Source organism: Alligator sinensis, unplaced genomic scaffold (assembly GCF_000455745.1).
Source record: "Alligator sinensis unplaced genomic scaffold, ASM45574v1 scaffold1008_1, whole genome shotgun sequence".
NCBI classification, from domain to species: domain Eukaryota; kingdom Metazoa; phylum Chordata; order Crocodylia; family Alligatoridae; genus Alligator; species Alligator sinensis.
This window is the reverse complement of record NW_005842013.1, coordinates 1496455-1519621: the sequence shown is the minus strand read 5'-3', so window position 1 is coordinate 1519621 and position 23167 is coordinate 1496455. Positions and strand designations below refer to the sequence as shown.

General features: G+C 48.6%; 1 protein-coding gene across 6 annotated transcripts in view; it reads right to left on the bottom strand.

The window, feature by feature from the left end:
• WNT11 (Wnt family member 11) overlaps positions 1–18644 on the bottom strand; it is a 35300-nt gene extending 16656 nt beyond the window's left edge. The window contains exons 1-6 of one of the 6 annotated variants that reach the window (XM_014519155.2): positions 18535–18642; positions 14705–14927; positions 4724–4959; positions 3493–3606; positions 3329–3408; positions 1109–1401 (exon numbers count right to left, since the gene is read on the bottom strand). In XM_014519155.2, the coding sequence (XP_014374641.1) occupies positions 1109–1401; positions 3329–3408; positions 3493–3606; positions 4724–4959; positions 14705–14787 (806 nt within the window). In that variant the 5' untranslated portion in view covers positions 14788–14927; positions 18535–18642. Of the gene's footprint in view, positions 1–1108; positions 1402–3328; positions 3607–4723; positions 4960–14704; positions 14928–15074; positions 15085–17102; positions 17165–18534 lie in introns of those variants that run through there. The other 5 variants (XM_014519153.2, XM_014519154.2, XM_006021960.1 and 2 more) reach the window with 5 other exon arrangements.
• Between the last annotated feature and the right edge of the window lie 4523 nt (positions 18645–23167).

Genomic DNA, 23167 nt, shown 5'->3' with positions numbered 1-23167 from the left:
TTGAGGCCATTGCTCCTATTCCTGTCCCCCACAGCCACAAAGAAAAGCCCATCTCCATCCTCTCTGTAATCACCTTTCACGTATTTGAAGACTGCTTGTTTGGTAGTGTCTTTTACTGGATCACTTATAACAGCGCAGGCCCCAAATTAGCCCCACTGCTGATCCCCTTCCTCTGCCTAATCTGCTACTCTTGATTTCTGATCCCTGTGTGATCTCCTGCTCTGCTTTCTGCTTCCTGCTCTATCTGCTGCTGCGCTGCCTGTCCCCTCCCTGCTCTGCCACATGTCACGTACGGAGGCTGCCTTTTGCCACAGATTGACCACTTCAGACTATATAATGGGGAGAGATATTAGGTTTGGGGGCACAAAATGCTCTGCCTCAGGTCTGTCCTAATCCCCAGATCTGCGTTTCCCCAGTCAACACCCCCTATTTCAATATCATATTTATGTGCTGAGCCAAAGCTAGCTTCATAGCCTCGATCACGTATGTGCCTATATCATTTATTAAAAATCTTTTTTGCTACAGCAGAGCTTCGGCGAGGGCAGGTGAGAGTGAATCTAGGCAGGACGAAAGGATTTGATGATCCCAGAGGTATCTTCATTCCTTACAGTCCCTCTAGCATTGCAATGATGAGATCATATAGCACAAGGTTGATGCTCACACACTGTGTCCTCTCCTCTCCCCTCATGAGGCTTGTCCCAGACACTTGTCACAAGCCCCAGAGGTATTTGGCAGCAGTCTCCAGCTTCAGGAAGGAGACGACACCTGCAAGTAGGCAGTGTAGGTGCTGCTGTGTCTTATCCCAGCCTCATGCTTGGAGAGAAGCTGACCCTGCTCTGGGAGGCAGGTGGCTCCGGTGCCCTTGACATCTCTGATCTAGCTGGGGCACTTCATGTTCAGCTCAGTCCCTGCCACTGGCTGCTCCTGTGTGTATATTAAAGGGTGGGGGAGTCATAGGGTGTGTTACATATGTGTAGTGTGTGACACACGGACCCTCTCCAGTGGGACACGCCACTTCAGCTGGGACACTTACCCACCGCTCACGTCTCTGCCATGCGGCAGTGGGAGACGCGAGAGTACAACCAAAATCTGCCCCTTGAGTTGTTACCTGTCTTGTGTCCCGTGAGATCCCACTTTTTCATTCTTCATGCAGAAGTCAGGTGAGCTCTGCAGGTAAATCAGCTCTGTCTCTTTAACCGGCCTGATGTCGATATCCTTTGGCACCAGATACTTGCGAGTTCCCATGGGTCTGTGCACCACCTTGGTGGCCGACAAGTACTTGTTTTTGAGATCCTGAGCAATGTCCCTCAATTCTTGAAGACCCTTCCAGCAGGTCTTGATAGAACAGGAACCAGATACTCCATGGCACTTACATTTCATCTCCAGAGAGGCTTTGAGGACCTGGGAAAAAGAAGCAGTGAGTTACAAAGTGACCTCCTCTTCACTAAGAACTTCCCAGGAGATGATCAAGGAGTCAGTGTCTTAAATGTAATCCTAAAGACTATAAGAACAGAAGATGTGCCATACTGGGTCAGACCACTGGTCCCTCTAGCCCAGTTTCCTGTCTCCAACAGTGACAGCAGTGGATACTAGAGGGACAGCACTGAACCAGATAGATCTAGTGTGATCCATTATCCTCCCTGGCATCTACCACTATTGGTTTAGAGATGCCAGAGGAAGCACTCCAGCCATTCAGTTCAGCAGCGACTAACAGATCTATCAATTGACATGAAATCTGTGCCTCCAGCATGCTGTCAGAGCTCAGATTTATCCAGATCCCAGGACCACACCCTTAGGTGAGCCATAGAAAGAACTGCTATATTACGCATGAAAACATTTACTTTGCTTTAGCTGTTTGCATTATTCCCAGAATACAACAAGAGGGATCCCTGGACCCTGAACAGAGCCGTGCCCCTTGACGCCAGTCAAAAGAATTAGCCCCAAATTGGATCCAAGACATTCCAGAGCAAGCATGAAAAGAGATGTGGTGCTGTGGTCAGGGCATAGGAAGCAGGGACTTCCTCTGCGGCCATGGACGAGACTCTCGGCGCTCTGTGTTATGACTGGCACCTGGTGCAAACAGCCGGGTCCGGGCATTTGGCGAATGGGCATGGGAACAGCAGCGAACTGCTATGGAGGTGCTCTACAGGGGCTATTCCAGCCCTGTGCCTGGAGCAGCATACTCAGGCATCCACGGAGGACAGAGAGGACCACGGCATTATATGGGCTAGCCGCCTCCCCACACCTCTGAGCCCTTCGGCTCCAGGAGAGTGGAGCTGTGCACCATGCAGTGTCTGTGCAGTCTGAGTGACGCCGGCATCCAGCTCCATTCGCGCAGAGGAATGCACTGAAAGGGAACCTCAAAAAAAGCCTCTGCAGCCCCAGAGGGAGGAGATTTCACCCCCTCCTTCCTGCGACTCCGTCTCCTCGCTGGCGGAGGGCTGCTCGTGCAGGCAAAGTGCCAGCGTTAATTTGGAAATGAAGTGCGTTTGAGAAGCAGAGCCAGACTCCAGGCTCTGTCAGGCACCTCCAGAATTGCTCCCATGATTAGGGAATCAGCACTACTGACCCCCACAAGCTGCTGCTCTGCCCCTTTCTCACACAACAGGCCCGAGCATTTGTTGTTGGTGCAAAGCACTTCGCTAGTGTTAACTTGTTGCTCCACACAGTGAGGAGCATGGGGAAAGCATGGGGAAACTGAGGTAGGGCAGTGAAATGACCCATGCTATATCACACAAGGAGTCAGCGCCAGAGTTGAAATAGGGATTCAGGACCCGGGCACCTGATGCTGTGTTTAGGCCTCCAAACCACTAAGAAACACGTATTTATGTGCCATAGCTTGCAAAGGAAGAGGAAGCAGTCCAGGCAACTGCCAAGGCCTTCAGGGTCCTGGAGTCAAGTCCATACTCTGCCACAGACTTCCTATGTGGCCTGGGGCAAGTTTCTTAGCCTCCGTTTCCTCTCTGGAACATGGGATCATAGTGTTACCCTTCCTTGTGGATATGTTGCCAGACACTGCAGTAACAGAGGCCAGGGGAGTACCTTAGTCCATGCCAGAAGGGAGACTTGAATCCAGGAGTTCCTGGTGCCCAGCCCAGGCTACATGACCACATCTCTTTCCTGGTTTTATGTACATGAGTATACACAGGCATTATTCTCCCAGAGGCTGCATTAGCATTTCTGCAACGCTTCTGCAGGCCAACAGAGTTCAGAGTGCTCTGGGAAAAAGGCCTGTGTCGGTCACTAGCTGGCAGAGACACTGAACATCACAAAGCCACCAAGCACTACAGATGATGGTACAATGACAATAACTCTCTTGGATGGTTACCTGTCTCCCTACTTCACTGTTGTGCAGATGCATCAGCTTATTGGCTTGTGATCCTGATTTTTTCATCTTCATGGGAGCATCTGAAAATTTGGACCCCATGATAAGACCATAGTTGAGGTTGTCAGCACATCCTCCCCATCGATACCCAGGTCCAGGTGTCTCACCTGGGATGGGACCACAGGAACAGCCAGGGAGGTCCCCCGTGGTGCAGGCCCTGGCAATAGTGTGGCTGATGGCAGCAGCGGAGAGGGCATATACAAATGCTGACTCCCTTGTGCCTGCAAGACAAGAACATTGCAAGTCAGCCGTCAATGCTAATGTGCCGCACTACCCAGCCCTTGCCCCTGCCCCATTCCCAGCCCCTGCTCCTGCCCTAGAAAGTGGGCCTCTATCACAGACAAAGTGGAGAAGCAAAACAGGATTGTTTTCTCCCCTATAACCAAAGAATGGGGCTGTCATAGGCACTTGGGGCTTCAGCACTATCAGCAAGTAACCCAGGCAGTTGGCTGGGTGGGCCACAGTGCAGGGATTTATCATAGGAGGTGGGTATGGGATAGAGATGAAGCCAATCCTCACACTTATCAGCCCTATTTGAGAATGGGGACATGCAGCAGTTACAGCCAACTCTATTTAACTTGGTCCTGGGATAATTTGCTGCTACAGTTTAATTCACTGCTGTCCTGCTTCCCTGCCAGCGTCCGTCCGTCCCCACCTCTGCATTGTCAACTCCTTGCAAGTGGTCCCCACTGGATAAATCCACCATGGCTTGCATTCCCCGTGGAGTGGCGAGCTCACCAGAGTTAATGTGTGGTGCAGTAATTTATCCCCAGTTTTACTGTGCAGTAAATGTGTGCTGTAGTGAGGAGGAGACACCCAACCCGCTCTCCCAATCTGAGTCTGCAGCAGGCGCTGTGATAGCACTGGCCACGAGGTGGCAGGAGAGTCTGCTTGCATTGCTCAGCTAGGGGCGTGCACACATGCCCACTACATCAGTGTAACTTTCCCCAGGGTAAGTCTTCCTCTGCCCTCTCCAGGGGATAACTACCCCAAAGAGGACTGGCTTCCACCAGGGCAATGCTATACATCCTGTGTCCACTCGTTTTACCATGGAGTAACGTCAAAGTAAATGCATAATGCAAATGTAAATGCATAATGCAGAGTAAATGCATTGTGTGTGCCCCCTGAGAGTGATACTGCAGCCGAGTACAGTGTAAGGGCCAATTCGGAGCGGGAAAGAGATGTACAGTCCCTTCCCCATTTGCAATGAGGTCCCCATGACCTCCTTCATTGCTCAGGGCTCTTGTTCCCACACCTACACACACACCCCAGCTGCCCCCTGACCCTTGGCCACCTCTTAATGCTCAGCCAATCCTGGAGGGTAGCTCTGCCTTTTACCTCTCTCTAAATCCAGCAGGTAGTTAGGGGCCAGCTCAATGGAAGAGCAGTTCCAGCGCATGTCAGAGAATGTTTTGCGGCACGTCTTTATCACTTCTCGCGCCGCCTGGATGATGGTTTGCATGAGCTCTAGGTTGCTGCGGCACAGCTGCACTTGGGACATGACCAGGCCTTCCAGCTGTTTGCAATGCTGGGTCTGATTCAGGGCAAGGACCGGGGGAGTCTTGGATAACGCTCTGAGAACAAAAAAAAAACACCCACCACCACCAAAGCCATTAGAAAGTGATCCATCAGTCCAGCCTTAGCTTCTCCCTGTGATATGCCTCCCATCCACCTGCAAACAGTTTGTCTTGGACATAACATCCCCTCCCCCTTCCTGTCTATAGCAAACATTTCAATCTATGTAAAGGCTGCCAGAAGGCAGGCTGAGAGAGCATGCCGATTCTTCAGGAAGGCCATCAGCTGGGAGAGGAAGACGACAGGCCTCCCCAAAGACAGAAAAATGACCCATCAGTTGCATGATAATATATAGCTGGATCTCCCAAGGCTGCAGTCTTAAGAAAGCAAGCAATGTAGGCATTATCAGTTTTCTGCATTCAGAATCCATCTTGCACACCCCTCAAAGGATTATGCAAAATGTCAAGGCATGAATCATGGAGAAAATCCCCTGCGAGGGCTGGAAGAAAAAGCAATCGAGTTTCCATAAAAAAAACCAAAAAACCTTCATGCTCCGTCTTTGAATTCAAGCAAACCACTTCCCCCGTTCCACTGCCATTGCACTGACATACAGGTAGACCCAGATAAAACCCAAGGCAAAAGTCAAATGATAGCACTGGGGAGAGAGTATCCTGGTCCAAGTCGAGACTTATTCCAAAACACCAGGGCCTGTTACCGTGAAGCAATGCAAGACCCTACCCCACACCATGGGCTCATCTATTTTGGGATTCTTCCCACACCAGCAACTGCTCAACAGTGGTGCAAGCTGTTTGTGGGATGCAGCCCCGTGGGTGCGCGATGCTTTCCCAGGTACCCACAGGCCACTGATTGGAGCCCAGAGCCAAATGTCCCTGGTGCCTTTATGATCCAGCTAGGAAGGCCATAAGTGTTACTGATTCTCATAAAAAATGACTTTATAACTCACAGCATCAAGAACTGGTGAATGGCCCTGCTCAGATCAGCAAAGGAGCAGCCCAACAACCTGCTTCCTTCTACCGGCATTATAGGAGCTGCCTGTTAGCCTCATCCCATACCCAGCTGTGTCTGCTAGGCAAATTGTGCTGACAAATGGACACATTTATGGGCAGGTTTTATTTACAGCGGCAGCAGCGACGTGCTTTGCTCTTTGCAAAGCAGAACTAGAAAGGGGCCCCAACCCTTTATCTTTTTTGCTCATCCCCACCCTTGGAGCATTCCCATCCACATCTGGATGTCACACAGCTGGACCTTCTCTCAACCACCGGCTGAACGCAGCGCTCACACCCCAACAGGGTATGGATTTCAAAGCCAATTCCCCACCCCCCTGTCCACGGCTGCATGCGTCTGTCGCTCTCCCCCTCCTCCCCACCAGCATGTGTAGTAGAAAGCGCCATTGCTTGCTAGAGCCGAGCAAATTCTCAATGATAAACGGCCCCGGGCAGATAGAATTGGCACTTCCGGAGCCAGAAAAATGTTTGCAGACGTGGAGGGGGAAAGGGAACCCCTCTGGCTACACATGTGGCCCATGTGATCGTGTCCATTAAGTGCACATGGCCGAGGCACACTGGGAATTAGGCCAGTGAATTCCTAAGAAGAAGAAAGCAGGTGACACATTTGCTCTAGAGTGCAATTCTGCCCTTCCCCCCCACTTGTGTTCTTCATGCATCCAGGCCCCAAATCATTTGCAGCTAAGCAAAGAAGACTGAAGCAAACTCATCATGATGCACGCCAGTCCCTTGCTTCGATGAGCTGCCAAAGTGAGAGAGCCCCACATCTGAGAGGCTGCTGTTGAAACCATCCTGCCCCTTGGGCCCTAGAGAGTTTTGGCCTTGGAAACCAACAGGCTTCTTCCCTCAGCTATTGTAATGCAGCACAGGCTGAGAGGAGACGTCTCAGGTTAGAAAAGTCCCAGCCATTGGCATAAGCAACTCCTACAATTCCTATGTAGAAAAAAATGCATGCCCAGGGAGAGCTCTGGGTTCGGGTCTCAGCCCAACCCAGCAAGGAGAACAGCAGAGAAGGGGTGCATGGCCCAGGAATCAAGTAACTAATCTAGAAGTTTAGGTCTGGAAAGAGCGCTGGGGTCAGACGATCCCAGCTAGGTTCTTGTCCAATCCTTTTGCCCTTTTATCCTAGCCTGGCAGCTGAGAAGATATTGCAACTCCTCATTGTAGGTGTCCGGATACCTGCTGAGGAAGAGCTGGCCTGTGCAAAAGCTGAAATAGGGAGAAGTGAAGCCAATGATTGCTGCTCCATAGATCAGAAAAGCAGGCCTTTGGGAGAGAGCCATCTCCTCGTGGCTTAAGTTCGGCGACTAGACTGGAAATCTGATCCTGAAAATCTATTGGTACCTCTCAGGGACCCACTGAAGAGCTAGATGGGCAAGCGGCCCATGCCAGCGTGAGAATCAGGCCCCCAAAGATGGGGGCGGCTAGGGGAACAGCAAATGAATAGAGATGATGGGGCTACTCAAGTGATATTGCCTTGTTAGTTGGGCTCTGGGTAACCAAGGGTCATCCCGTTACCCCTAGAGAAGCCAGATACGGAGGACTGGATTCATCTGAGGAGCACATGGGTGGGTGAGGAACAAGCACGCTCAGGCTGGGACAAGAACTGATCTGGTCTGTTGTGTGATAGGGCCGTGAAAACAGAAGAACATGAAAGGAGACTCCTGAAATATGGGCAGTGCTATAGATGCACTGAGATTATCATAGGGGCAAGGATGTTTGTGGTATCTTTTCCTGGACCAATTGTATAGGTGGGAGAGCTGTTGGACAAGCATGTAGGCATCACATGCCCTTCCTCAGGTCTAAGTTATCCAACACCTCTCCCAACGGTACCACTAAACATCCCTGCCCCTCAGACATTTCCTGGACCATCCTGGCTACAGCAAGACTCCAACTCTACAGCGTGGGAAGTGATCATAGGCAGGGAAGGAGCTGAATGAGCAACTACAGTGACAGCATGGAATAAAGCAAGGTGTGTGTTAGCGGAGGAAGCTGGGATGGTTCATGGCTCAAGCCAGGAGAAAGTGAGGACATTTGGAGAAAGAAAACACTGCAGCCAGGAAGACCCAGCAGAGAAAGGAGGGAAAGGTGGCTGGAAACCATCACAGCTTGGGTCAATGGTAATGGAGCAGGGAGAAGTGTTATTATGAGGTTAGATAGGCATCTATCTGGGGTCATCTAGCCCCAGCCCTCTTTCCTGCCTATGCAGGGGGTCGGACTTGATGGTTTATTGATGTCCCTTCCGACCCTAGCATCTATGAATCTATGAACAGCAATATCAGAGCAAAATGTGCTGCAAAGACTCTTGCATATATTGATAGCGACTTTTATGGATGAGATCTTCTAGTCTCTAGAGCAACTGTGCAGTGGATAAGAAAATGGATTCGTGGAAGGAGACTGAAGGCGAAGGATTTACAGTGACGTCAGAAAAAAGAAAGGGGGGTGCACTCTAAATTTAAGGAGAGGAATTCGGTAATTGGTGGCAATTGCTGTTTCTCGTCGAGCCAGTCGTGCTCTGGGGAGCCAAGAGTGAATAAAACGCAGGATGCAGAAATGGATCTTCTGAACATCTCTCAGGCCTGAGCTTCGTGCCGGGGCTTACGAGAATTTATAATTGGAAACATCTCCGAGCGTCAGGAGGCAAACGAAGAGGGTAATGGAAATGGAAAAGAAAACTCATCTTTATTGGAGTCACTTTCAAGGAGTGAAATACAGATTTATAAATCACAGATCAGGAATGCAAGGGACCCATGAGGTCATCTAGTCGGTGCCCCTGACAGTCCAGGCCTGGTCTCTCTCGGCTGTGAATTAGCTTGTGTACAGTCCTCACCTAAGTTTGATTCTTAGTAGACAACCCATCCACACCTTCCAGAGAGAGGATACACGACAGCAGGGGTATCAAACGGACCGAAACCCATAAACCTAAGCACAAGGCAAGGCTGATGCATTCATCATCATGACACTTGTTGACTCTTTCAATTATCTCAGACAGTTAATAAATTCATTTGAAAATATGAATGAGCTGCAGTATTTAATCCACTGGGAGGAATCAGCCTGATCCGGCAAACCCAAGCACAGCCTGCACAAGAAAGGACTGTTCAGATGTGTAAGGGCTGTGAAAGCTCACATCACATATAAGGGTCTAGTTCAAATCTAGATGAACATCAGAAACCAAAAGAACTGAGTCAGTGTCTGAGAGGGTGAGAGGATCATGAGGGAGGTTGACCCCCACCAGAAACCACCCCCCTCGACTTGAATGCTCCAGGACTGAGTCCAACGTGTCTAAAGAAAAAAAAAAAAGCACCTTAAAACATCACATGATCCCACCCCAGGAAAGCGTTTTCCCCTTCCCCACTTGTGTGATACAACGTGAGAAGCCATGGCTTGTCCACAGCCAAGACTGTTGATTAAAATCAAACCAAAATCTTTTGCTCGGGGAAACGCTTTCCAGGGGTGACCTGGAATACAATCCTGTGATGCTTGAACACCGTTTTTTTTTTTTTAAAGCATTCAAGTCAAGAGGAGTTTCTGGTGGAGTCAACCTCCCTCATGACCCTCTCAGACCCTGATGTACACACACACACACACACACAGATATACATACATATGTATTTTATATATAAGTATACACACACATAGATATACATACATATGTATTTTATATCTATGTATACACACACACACAGATATACATACATACGTATTTTATATATCTATGTATACACACACACACAGATATACATGCATATGTATTTTATACCTATATATCTGTGTGTGTATACATAGGTATAAAATACATATGCATGTATATCTGTGTGTGTGTGTATACATATATATATAATACATATGTATGTATATCTGTGTGTGTGTGTGTGTATACATAGATATAAAATACATATGTAGGTATATCTGTGTGTGTATACACATACATATGTATTTTATACCTATGTATACACACACATATACATACATATGTATTTTATATACATATGTACACATGTACATACAGACACACATATGTATGTATATGTTTGTCTGTGTATGGAACCAATGATGTGTGTGTATGCATATAGACACATATATGTATGTATGTATACATATATATGTTTGTCTGTGAATGGAGCCAATGATGTGTGTGTGTGTGTGTGTACATATATATGTATGTGTATACACACACACCTGCACACACACACACACACTCCCGCACATATACATACATACATGTGTACGTGGGGGTGTGTATGAGACCTGGAATTCAGGTAAGATCCAAAGAACAAAATCTAAGCAAAATGACATCGGAGGGAGGGAGGGAGGAAGGGAGCTCTGCGTGCAGCAAACTGTCATGGTGAGAGAATATTTTGCACTGGACGACCTTTAAAAAAAAAAATGTCATGCAAAGAAACCCAAATGCACAGATTTTGTTCATACAAGGGCCTGATAGGACCACTGTAATCATCTGGTCTGACCTCCTGCCTACCACAGGCCAAAGAACCTCACCCAATAATTTAATCGAGCCCATCATTTGCGTGTGAGTGAGACCCGCTCTTTCAGAACAATATCCAACCTTGACTTCAGGACTGGAAGTGGTGAGGAATGAGCCACCTCTCTTTGTAAGTTGTTCCAGTGGTTGAATTAGCACCAAAGCCTTTTCAAACAGAAAAGGGGAGTTTGTGCAGTAAAACTAAAATAAAGTTTGGCGGGGATGGGGACCCTTTAAAGTAAACCATTAAAAAAAACAAAACAACCAGGCTTGCTTTCAGATACAGAGCCAAATTCGCCGCTGGCCTGAATGGGCTGGAGTCCACTCACTGCGGGTCCAAGTTCCCAGTGAAGTCGGTGCCAGCGGTGAGTTGGCTCACCTACTTAGAGACAGGCCAGAGCGCTCATGTAGCTTTGTCAAAGTCGGTTTAGCTGCCAGGGGGCAAAAGGAGAAGAGCAAGCTTCAAAGCAGAAGCCCGATCCTTTCCTTTGCAACTCGCCTACTGGTCCTCCTCTCTCTCGCACACGGCAGTTCTCCCCCTAGAGCAAAGGGAAAACTGGGTCTGTGCACAGGTAGGACAAAGCCGTCTCTCAGAAGAGACATTTTGAGCCATCGATAAATGGAATAAGCCCGCCCGTCTGCTGCCAACACATCCTGGAAACCAACGGGGGCGGTTTGCAGCCGACTTGGACAGGGGCAGGATTTGATCCTGGGGGTTTTGAAGGAGTTGGAGGGGCAGCACGATGAGACCCGAAGGAACGAGATGTTAAATATGTCACAAGATCTGAGATACTCCAGTGAGAAGAGCTGGAGGACAGATCCTCCTAAGAGAAAGCGCGGGAGGTTGCAATGCGGACAAACCTGCAGGGACCAGAAGGGACCTCCTGGTCCTCGAATTCAGGCCTCTGATGTTGCAACGAGACAGCTCTGACTCCTGTCACGGTCCATCTTAAAGATAGGTAGGTGTTTTGCCCCATACCCTTACCCCACAAACTGTTTACCTGGGCCTGAGTCTACCGTCCTTCTCGCAAGAGTTGATTTCTATGGGAGTTTCACCTGCAACTCCCCACTCCCCCCCAGAAGCTACTGTTGGGGTCTACAGATCACATGTTCTCTCCCGGCACGCAGTATGAAGCTTAGGAAACACTTAATTCCCACCCAAGAGTAAATGTTACCCTTAGGAAAGGCAAGTGATGTTTTCCTACTCTGTGTCGCAGATCCTGGGCACTTCCATAGGTCTGGGAGCACCCAGGGTGTTATGCCTGAGAAACAGCAGCTCTCATTTTTTCCTCCTAATCACCAAGCAATAGCTTGATTCCCTGCTTAGCTGTCAAATAAGCGCCCTCTAGGCAATTCTCACACCCCCTTGCAAAGCATGCCCATAAGCTGTGCAGAACGGGACCTGTTTGCACGCATGGGGTACCAGATGGCAAAACCAGTGGCTGCTGTGATGGGACCGGGATGGTGCCCACAGCATCTCTCATTTCTGGGGGGAGAAAAAAAAAAAACTCTCTCTCTCCAAATAGCTCACATGAAATTGCAAATTCATAACCTGAGCCTCTCCCCGCGGGTGTGTAACCCCTGCGGGGATGAGGAGTCCCTGCCAGAGGTAAAGCCCCAGTCCTGTAAAGACTCAGGCGTGAAGTGGATTTCCGTGCAACGCAGTTTCTCATGTGACAAACTGCTCACAAGATCTGGGCCTCCAGACATCCTGAGCCTGGAGAAAATTGCTCCGCAGAGGTGCGACTGGCAAAAGCCCGAGGGCAAATCACCCCACTGCTCCGTCCTGTTCTCGTGCTTGCACCTCGTGCTTTGGGAATGGAAAGGGGACAGCAAAGTAACAGAGATGTCCTGAACAGCGACTGCACTGAAAGGGCACCATTCGCTTTCCCTGCTTTGGTCCCGTCTATCAGCAAAATGCATAATCAACACCCAAATTGCCAAGCCAGCCCCACTGTGCCAGCCTCCACTGCCCACATCTGGCACTCGCAAACAAGCTCCTTCCTGCTTTCTCCACCCCCAAGGTGCCTTTCCCCTCCCTGCACATCTGCAAAGGCGCCTCATCCTCCTTCAAAGCCTTCCTCAAAACTCTCCTTTGCCAGGACACCATCAAAAACTTTGACAGCCCTTCGGTTCGTGGTGTGCTATGACCCCTGCCGGTTACTGATGTGATGAACATCGTCTCATTGTTCCCTGGTGCTCTCCTGTCTGCATCCATCTGTTGCCTCTTGTCTTATACCCCGGCTGGAAGCTCTCTGGGGCAGGGAGGATCATTTTGTTCGGCCTTTTTCCAAGACCCAGCACTACGGGGTCCTCAGCTGTGACTTGATCTTGCTACAGGAATAGTAATAAGCAGCAGCAGCAATCAATGTAATGTAGGGGGTCCACCCTGCAATCCCAATTCAGGCAAAGATCAGACTGGGAATTTTACCCCAGTGACATAGAAACAGTCCCTTCAGCCAAATACCATGTTCTCAATAAGGGGGGGGGTGTAAATCAGGAGTAACTCCACTAAGCTTGCTGGTGTAACTGAGAAATACTCGGCCCAGAGCTGCAGAGAGGAGGAAAGAAAAAGAAAAAGAGAGAGTGCGGAGAAACTAAACTTGAATGGAAAAAAAAAATATCGTTCTTTATCCCATCCTAGCTGGCAGCCTTCCAGGGATGAAAAGTGCCCTTGTACCGTGAGTGCAGCTATCTACCCGGTTTTAAGCAGGTGTGACTGGAGCCCAGCGGTGCATCTGGATGTAGTTCATACTTCAAATGCCACTTTAATCTGAACTTTCATCTGCCACACTCCTTTTCAGATAGGAGGCACACTTGGTGGGGGGAAAAGCCATTCCTTCCCTTGCTCTTGCCTCCCTCCTCCCCTTGGCATCAAGTAAAAGTTTAACCACTTCAGGGCTTCAGGCTTTTCTTCCCCCAGCAGAGCTATTTCAAAGCCCTTTTGCCTTCAGTCCTTTCAGCAGGTCTTGCTATAGCGCTGCTGTAGTGCGTGGATGGATGGTCTTTCCGAGGGCTCATTCCTGGCACTAATTGAAAGGCCATTTCTTAGGCAACCTTTGCAATAGCACCAAAGCGAAGGGTGCAGCCCAACACCCCCCATTTCACTGCTTTAAACTGAATCAGGGCTGGAGTAAGCAGTGAGCCCAGGGTCCACTGAATGGGTTTAAAAATGTCACTTCATTATTAACATGCATTGCTGCACCCCCAAATTATTATATATTGGTTTTTTTTACAATAATGCCTGAAGAGGCTTAGGCATCCACGCCGGTGGGTGGTATAAATACACACAGCAAGAGACAGCCTCTCACCAGAAGAGTTTACTGTCTCAATAGACAAGACAAAGGGACGGGTGACAAGGGGGTTATTCCATCATTGTCCAGGTTGGATGCAGAGATGCGGCGACTTGCTCTTAGCCCCAGAGGGAGGAAAATGTAACCAGACCTTCCGCGTCCAAATCCAGTGCCCAACCACGAGATGCCCCACCTCAAAAAGCTTGCTTTCCAAACACATTTTGCTGCTTGACAACAATCACGTTGTGCTTTATTTTTGCCAGGGCTTCTACCAAAAAAAAAAAATTTTTAAAAATAAAAAAAAGGAGGGGGGGGGTGGGGGGGAACCATTTGGGACTAACCCGCAAGATTTACTCTCAGCCATATGCAAAACAACAGCTCCTTCCCAACCCCAGAAAAGGATGAAACCAGCTGGGTGATCTAGAGGCCTGCTTGTTTGTTTTGCGATAATCAACTAATTGCTTGCTTGCTTAGGCAGCAGAATAGGGCAGTGATCTTAGGCTGTGTGTTTGCAAACTGTGCGGGGCTGCTACAAGGGGAGAAACCTAATCCTGACTTTACAGCAGGTCTCTCCCCTCCAAAACCGAAGGGGCAAAGGGCTCACAAAAAAACATGCTCTCTATCAAGCATCCCCTGCGGTTGAAGACTGCCAGCGTTATCTTAACCTAGGGCTTCCAGCTTGTGCTCCACAAATCGGTGTCCTTTCCCCCAGCGTGGAAGAAGCGGGTAGTAAAAGCTGGATGACATGGCTAGAGTTTGGGACCAGTTCTTCCTTCCCTGTAAACCAAAGAAGGTGCCTTTTGGAAAGAAAGCATGTACACATTGTTAAACCGATCCCTTGAATCAGCGGGAGCTTGGGTAGCCAAAAGAATGCAGGATCGGTCTTCTAAAGCCATCGCGACGCGTCCCAAGTCATTAGCGCAGAGCTTGAAACTATAGGACGCTGTCGCGCGGCAGCAAGAATGTGTCAATGCAAATAGAGAAAGAAAAAAAGAGCAATACTTACAGCCATTTTATTCCATGGCAAATCCCCGGCTGCAAAATGAGAGACAGAAAAACTGCTAACAAAAAACGTCGGCTCAGCTTCATCTTTCCAGAGTCACCTCTTCCAGGAGGAAATCAACTCTTAAAAAACAAAACAAACAAAAAAAAGAGATCTTCCCAATCTTTCCCCAAAATGGGTTTCCTTCCCTTTTTAGACGGCGCTCCTTTTCTGGGGGCACAAGAACCTAAAGTCAGGGAGAAAGTACAAGGTAACGTTCGCGCCCAAGCCGCGTGAATCCCCCCGAAAGAGCAATCCGCTGTCCAAATTGCCCAAGGAGCGGTTTATGAATCATAAAAAAAAGGTCAGATCCCCCCTCCCAAACTCCTGATACCTTTATAGTCAACAGACAGACAAACCGTATGGCTTGAATTAGGGCTTGAGTTATGGTCTGATTGTGTGTTTCCATTTAACCCTGCATATGGCAGGACTTCATTCCCCGCTGCAATTTTACCGCCCCTCCCTTTCTTCCCCCCCTGCAAGTTTTGTATATCTGGGGGAAAAAAGGCAAATCTTAGATCCTTCTTCGGTTTTGTAGAAGCCAAAATCTTCCATGAACCCTCTTCTTTTTTGTTTAAAGAGTAAAAACACCCACCCCCTTTCAGAAAAGACGACTGACACGCACATTTATGGACTAACGGAGGTGCCCTTGCCCTGCAGATGAGGCTGCCTGGCTCATCTCTTGCAACAAGTGTGTTTTGTTCCTTCCCTTCTGCTTTCATTCTCACCCCATTAACTTTGCTTCTTGCTCCTTTCCAAATACACCAACACCTGGAGCTCAAGGAAGAGGCCGTAATGCCGAGTAAACACACCATCAAAACTCCTGTCCCAGGGAGCAGCCAGCAGGAGACAAAAGACCTCAAGAATCCTCCTTTTGGGAGGTTTTTTCTCAGCACCCAAGGGACAGGACTCCTCAAGTCTCCCATGATTTCCCCTAACCTCAAAAAGGAGGTAGCCCTGCCCGCTGTGTCCTTCCAAGAAAATGAATGGGAACCTCTTCGCTCACTCTTAAGACATCCCCAAGGACCTTTTCTTTCCTCGTTCACTTCCAGCAATTCACATGATACAGCCGGATTCTGCCCCTGGTTAAACCCGACGGGCGAGATTTCAATCTAAAGCCAGCTTCAACTGAAAATGCATAGAAGGGCCCCTATATTCTGCGATCGCCGAGTACCATTCAAAAACCCAGCCTGGATTAAAGGGGTCTCAAATACAAGACCCCCAAATGGAAGCACCCACAGTCCCCAGGCGCTCCTGAAAACTCAGCTGGTGCCTTGCACTTGACTCACAAGAAAGCTCTGGCTCTTAAGGGGTCGAATAGGTGCCCATGCTTGAAACCCTCCTCCAGGCTTCACTACTTTTCATACCCCGTGGGAGCTGTTTGATGGACCTGTTCCCCCTGGCACGCTTTCTGCAATCTGCCGGGCACTTCACTTCTCCACGCAGACTGTGCCCTTGCTCTGCGAAGCCAGCGCCTGCAGCAGGGTCGCTGCTCTTTTACCCCCAGGAGATCCCGGCTGCCCTGAAGCCAGAGGCAAAAAACCTCTCACCATTTCACCCTATATTTTTCATCGTCCCTCTTATTTTGCCTTGCTGCCTCTTGCAGCAAGGCATCCCAGCCCCACCACTTTGCATCCGCACATGGAGATATTTCTGTGGCTTTTATCTTTAAAAAAAAAACCAAAAAAACAAGGGCACGCTTGAAACCTTCAACCTTTAATGCTGTCCATGCACTCTCCTGGCAGGGGGCTATTTTAGACCCCTTATCTATCTCCCATGAAGGCACTTAACAACACAGACTTCAGAGTCAACTTTCCTTGCAGACCGGAGACATGTTCACAGCTAAAACTCTCCCCAATTCTTGTTGCAAATTGTACAGCTCTTCGGAAGGGGGAAATCTAGGGCTGTTTTAAAAAGTTTCCTTTCAAAGGGACAAGGGCTGGTTGGGAGTGGAGTTGGGGACACCTCCATGATCGTGATCCTTTCCACAGACTAGCTCCAAAACAGCTTATACTTATAAGTCACCCCCAAAAAATTCATAAGGGAGGGAGGGAGGGAGTCACTCGAGCAGACGTGCCGTTTGCCAGGGTGAAGGGCTCTGGGGTCACAGTTCAAGCCAGCAGCAAGTGGCTGGTTGTCCCTTATAAACCAGATCCAGTTGATCCTACAAGTCCTGTGTTGTTTAAGAGCAGATTTCTGTAGCAATCTGCTACACAAATCCCTCTCCACAGGAGGAAAAAAAAACCCAACCTGGGATCTGATCACTGTTTTGACTCCTAAACAGGCTTTAGAGGAAAAACCCAGTCTCTTCCTTGGCCAACCCTCCCGTCACAGCTTCCCAGAAAGAGGAAAAGAAAAGCACCTTATTCAGCGCTGTCCTATAGATCGCTCCATTAACTCCAGCCAGTGACTTGAGGGAGATCCCCGCAGTGAGAGGGGTAATGGCTTATGCAGCCCACACACCCACCGCCGCACGCCCCGAGACAGGAGAGGAGTTCAGAGCAAGGCTGGAGAGCCCTGCAGCCGGGGGCAGGGGGCTTGGCTGCCTGCCTCCCTCTGCACTTCCAGTCCTCCATTTACTGCCCCATTCAAACAGGGGGAGTCAAGCACGGCCCCTCCCCTGCACCCAGGCTTTTGCATCCTTAAACTTCTCCGGGGCTCTCACTCCCACATCCACAGACTCTGGATCTCTCTCTCATCTCTCTGGCAGGCTCCGTGCCTCGCAGTGCCCCCTGCACCTGAACCCATCCCTCCCTTGCAGTGCCCCCCCCGACCCCATCCCTCCCTTGAAGTGCCCCCCACCAGACCCCATCCACCAGGATCCCAGGTGGACTGGCATCACTTTCAGCTCTGCCCTAGTTGGCACTTGCGGGAGTTTCTACAGCTCTGAGGCTGCTGCCGGAGACTTTTCTTCAGCCCTTGAAGAAAAGCAAGCAAGGCTCTTAGGGTAGATGTGATCTCTTGTATTAAACCAACTGAGTTGGAACAAAGTTCTTTGCATCTTCGGCCACAACAGAGATCACATCCACCCCCAAACCTTGCCTGCCTAGATCCTTAAACCAACACAGCCAAAAACACTGCAACAAGGGGGAGTGGGGGGGGGGAGCAGCAACTTTGCAATCATCCACCCCAAAACCTTGCCTGCCTAGATCCTTAAACCAACACAGCCAAAACCCCAGCAACGGGGTGGGGGAAAGCAGCAACTTTGCAATCATCCACCCCAGACTTTGCCTGCCTAGATCCTTAAACCAACACAACAGAAAGGCTTGCAAGGGGGGGCAGGGAAGCAGCAACTTTGCAATCATCCACCCAAAAAACCTTGCCTGTCTATATCCTTAGAGTCTAAGAAGGCTTGAACTAACACAGCCAAAACCCCTGCACCAGAGGGGAAAGCAGCAACTTTGCAATCATCCACCTCCCAAAACCTTGCCTGCCTCTATCCTTAGAGTTTAAGGCGTGAACTAACACAGCCAAAAACCCTGCAAAGCGGAGAAAGCAGCAACTTTCCAATCATCCACCTCCCAAAACCTTGCCTGCCTCTATAGAGTCTAAGGCGTGAACAAACACAGCCAAAAACCCTGCAAAGCGGAGAAAGCAGCAACTTTGCAATCATCCACCCCCCAAAACCTTGCCTGCTTTTATCCTTAGAGTCTAATAAGGCTTGATCTAACACAGCCAAACACCCTGCAACGGGGGGGTAAGCAGCAACTTTGCAATCACTGCCGAGACCCCCCACCACCCAGCCCCTGGAGCTGGCGGTCCCGGCCATGCTCTGCCTGCCCGCGTCCCCTTACCTTGGCAGCGCGGCCGGCGCGGAGCTCCTCGCCCGCCTGCGCCGGCTGCGCGAGCGGGACCTGCTTATATGAGGTGCCGGCGGCTTTGATGTGTGCAGTGATGTCAGCCGGCATTAGCATAACAAAGCCCTGCGGACCGACGGCTGCGAGCGGGACAAATGCCTGTGCTCCCCCCCAATGCACCCTCCCTCCTCTCCCCCCCTCTTGCTCCGGCCAGCACACATCCAGCCCAGGGGCAGGTCGTTTCAGGGGTGCTGGGACCTTGGCAGAGCTCTCACTGCCCCCCCTATCCCCTAGGCAAGGCAAATCAGACCCACATATTTGCAGATCCCACCCCCCCTGCTTGTAATAAATCCCTCTATACAAGGACTAGCTATGGGATGGAGAGAGAGAATGAGCAAACCAGGCTAAACCTCAGCTCCGAAAGGATGAGCCTTGCAGTTGCGAGCTGGAATTCGTCCTGATCTTTCGGATGGCGGCGTTTCCAAAAGCTTGATTTTTCTCTGCACCTCGTGCAGTTTAGCACAGAAAAAGCCTTCGCGTAATTGCGGATACATTGGTGTAATCAACAGCCAACCCTGCGCCTGAAGATCCATCGAAAACACCAAGCGTGTTTTCACTTAAGTTGTCACATCTAGATACTCTCTCAACGATGAAAAGTTCATTTCCCTAAGGAAAGATTGGGCGTGCGGAGCTTTTCGCTTCTGCTGGCTGTGTTTTTTTATGTGTTTGCGCTCATTTTCTCTTCCGTTCGCGGTCCTCTATGTGTTTCAATGCCACCTCGATGGAGAAAACACTGTTTAACGGACCCGCACAGCTATTTACTTTAATGCCACCTAGAAGGAGAAAACGCACGCGATATTTTAGTAGCAGGCTTTTTCATTAGTCCTTTCTGCCTTCCAAACGTCTTGTCTTTGAGGATCTCCTTTTCTAAGAACATCTGGCGATAAGTCTATGCTATACTTGCACGATATTATTCAAATGACAAGTTAATGATTAGCAAAAACAAGCAGTTAATATTTTAACCGGAAACCTTACCTGTTACCTTTGCAAAGGGTGGCTATTACGGTACTTACTGTGCTCCACGGGTGGCCGCCCGAATAAATCTCAACAATATTGTTCATTTGGTTGCTCCGAACAAGTCTGTCAAACTGGCTTTCCTGCTCTTCTGCTAACGTTAAGAATCTGCAATTTGACAGCTGCAATACGAAAATCAAGTATATCCCTGTTTTATTGAAATGCACCATCAGCCTTTGGTTTCCACCAGGCTCGGTTTAGTTGAGCTGCCTTTAATCAATGGGAAGTTCCTTTCTGACTTCTCATTTCTTCCTTTCATGCCAATCTCAGTGGTTAGGGATTTAGGATGATTGCATGCCTCAAAAGGAGCTCAGCTGACTATTGAACATGACAAATCTGGATTTAAGAGCCCTTGTGTCTGTCATGAATACAGAATAAATTAGTACAAAGGGCTTTAAGCTGCTATAATAACCAGGCCGTTTTGCTGTCAGCTTCACAGTCGGTTTGGGGAGGGTAAATGAGAAGGGGTAGGAATGGTGAACAATGAATGGACTAAAACTTTAAAATCTAAAGTACATTTGTTAAGAATATCCTAGAGGTCTACTTTGGAAACAGCAATTGTATATAATCACGCTTTTATCAAGCATACCACATCATTGCTATTTGGGGGGCTATTTACAGTATAAAACCCCCTGAACCTGAGACCCTATATATCAAGAGTAGCCATGTTATTCATTTAAAAGGAAATTCTGTAATCAACTTTCCCCAGAATGTCTCATTTTGCTTGTTCACACTTTATATGAAGGTGAGCTCTTGGACTGACTGAGGCTCCCAAGGTGTTTCTAACCTCTTTGCAGTCTGGCGTCCTCCAAAAACGCGTGGCTCTCCAGACCTAACGATCATCAGATTTTTTTTTCCGAGAGGTCTCCATAAAAGGAACGGAGGGCAGGTCTTTATTGGAGACGCTAGCTGGGATATCTGCCTAGCGTACTGTGTGGACAGACTTATTGCAGAATACGTGACTTTTTCCAGTTTTAATTTGTGACAAAACCCATTATTATTATTACTATTTCTGATATCGTTGTGCAAAAACATAAGTCCCCGTCCCAGAAAATTTCCAATCTAAGTATCAGAGAAGAGGCTATAGATAGATGAGGGGGGCGCAAAGAAACAAAGAGACAGCCCTGGTCAGTGTGACAGGCAATGATCTCGGCACACAGCAGCGTTACCCCGCTCAAGTTTTTTTGTAGGTGTTGTGTTCAATGAGATGTTTGAGAAGGGATTACATCTGTATTTGTTTTTTGGGAGTGTGAGGGAGAGAAGGATGGGAGAAGAATGGAGGTACTTGTTTGAAAATCTAATAAGTAGGTGATAGAGACTGATGACATAGGCTGATCAGAGGCAAAGCGCAATGCTTCACATTGCTGAAGGAAAAGCAGTTGATAGGATGAGACTAGGAGATTATAGAAGGTGTGCATTCATAAAGGGTGCTAGGAAAATCATACATTCACACCTCACTTTAATCTGGAATAAACTCCCTGGGTCGACAGCCCCATGAGCCCCAATTCTGCAAAGCGTTTAAGATGCCTAATTCCCACCCAACTCTGTAAGACTCAAGCTTGTGCTTCAGTGTTTTGCTGGATCAGGCTCCCAAATATGGAAGTTTTTGGTATCATGCTACTCTCAGGTAAATCTGGACTTGGTTTGGGCTAGGCTGGTTGCAATGAAATAGCATGGATGCTCCTCAGATGAAGAGGCAGTTGGCAATTTACCTAGAAACGTGTGGTTTGATTAACGTTTTCAAGCTGGACCAGTGGTTTAAATGTAGCCTGGCAGAACTGGGGCTATCATGAGGAAATGTGACCCTTTCTGGAACCAGTGAGGTTATGAACTGGTAACAATAATATTTAAATCTGGGAAGGAAATTTGATTCAACATTTTTCATACTTTTTTCCCCCCTCACAAAAGGATGCCTAGGACCTTAGTGAGAGTCACAATAAATCAGTGGAAGTAGGATTTTTAAAAAGAGTGACAGGGAGTCATTCTCCAACTTGTATTGAAAGGCAATGAAAGTCAAACACCTAATGCTGTTGAGTTCTTTGGAAAAATCTCAGGCTGCAATTCGATGATGTAACTGGAGCACATTTATGTCATGCTGGAAACGATATTCTCTGGATTAAAACCATCTATGGTTTACCAAATAGTCATGATCCCCATCTTGCTGTACAGAGCTAAGATACAGACAACGAACAGGAGACATCTAATGTTGTTGGAGAAGTACCATCAATGATGCCTGTGGAAGATCCTCTGAATCCAGTGGGAAGACAGACGCACCAACGTTAGCGTCCTCCCCACGAGTATTTGGCAATGATCATCCAACACCAACTTCGTTGGGTTGGCCATGTCATCCAGATGTCCGACTCCAGACTCCCAAAGCAAGTTTTATTCTCCCAGCTCAGCCAAGGTGTAAGTTGAAGAGGAGGGAAGAGCAAGCGATTCGGGGACTTCCTCAATGCCAACTTAAAAAAATACGATGTCCAATGTCAACGTATGGGAGACTATTGCTCAGCGCTGCCCCAAATGGAGGAAGAGTCTACTGCAGGATCTCACTACTTTGAAACCTCACAACAACGACAACAACAACAGCAACAACAACAGGAGATGGAAAAGGGGGAGCAGCAGAAATAGCGCGTTTTGGACCAAATCAAGAACCCAATGCCACCCACCCCACATGGAAACACATGTCCGAGCTGCAGTAGAGTCTGTCGATCCTGGATAGGCCTCATCAGCCATCTTCGGACACACGACTAACACAGTCGTCCTTGACTATGGGGGATTGCCAAAGAAAGATTATCTGGATTGCATTTCCTGGTAAATACATATGCCAGGTGGCTGTGTAGCTCTTTTATTTAACGTTGTGGTGCTAATAATACCAAGGTTGCAGGTTTGATCTTTGGTTAACTTGGATAATCATTTGAGCACCTTTCCAGGCTTCAACTCTGTGTTAATTTCTGTGACACAAGCTGTTTGGAAAAGGCTGTCTACTTTTTCTGAGTCTTTAGATATATTTTTATGCGGTAAAAAAAAAAAAAAATAGTATGAGTGCTCACCTGGAAATAGATTGTGTCATTGTCTACCCATACTGTGTGGACGTGTTCAAATCAGCAGGTCCAGATGCTCTCCACCCCAGGGTGTTGAGGGACCTAGCAGGGGTTATTGCTGGGCCCTTGGCACAGCTTTACAAGTGCTCGTGGTGCTCAGGCCAGGTGCCAGATGATTGGAAGATAGCCAATGTGGTCCCCATCTTTAAAAAAGGGAGGAGGGAGGACCCGGGCAACTATAGGCCCATCAGTCTTACCTCAATCCTGGGGAAACTCTTTGAGAAGATCATCAAGGAGCACATCTGCGATGGGCCGGCATCGGGGATGATGCTCAAGGGCAACCAGCATGGTTTCATTAAGGGCAGGTCATGTCAGACCAACCTGATTGCCTTATATGTTCAGGTCACAAAAGAATTGGATGCAGGTGTCGCCATGGATGTAGTTTTTCTGGACTTCAGCAAGGCCTTTGACACTGTCGACCACCCCATCCTCATTAAAAAACTAGGTGACTGTGG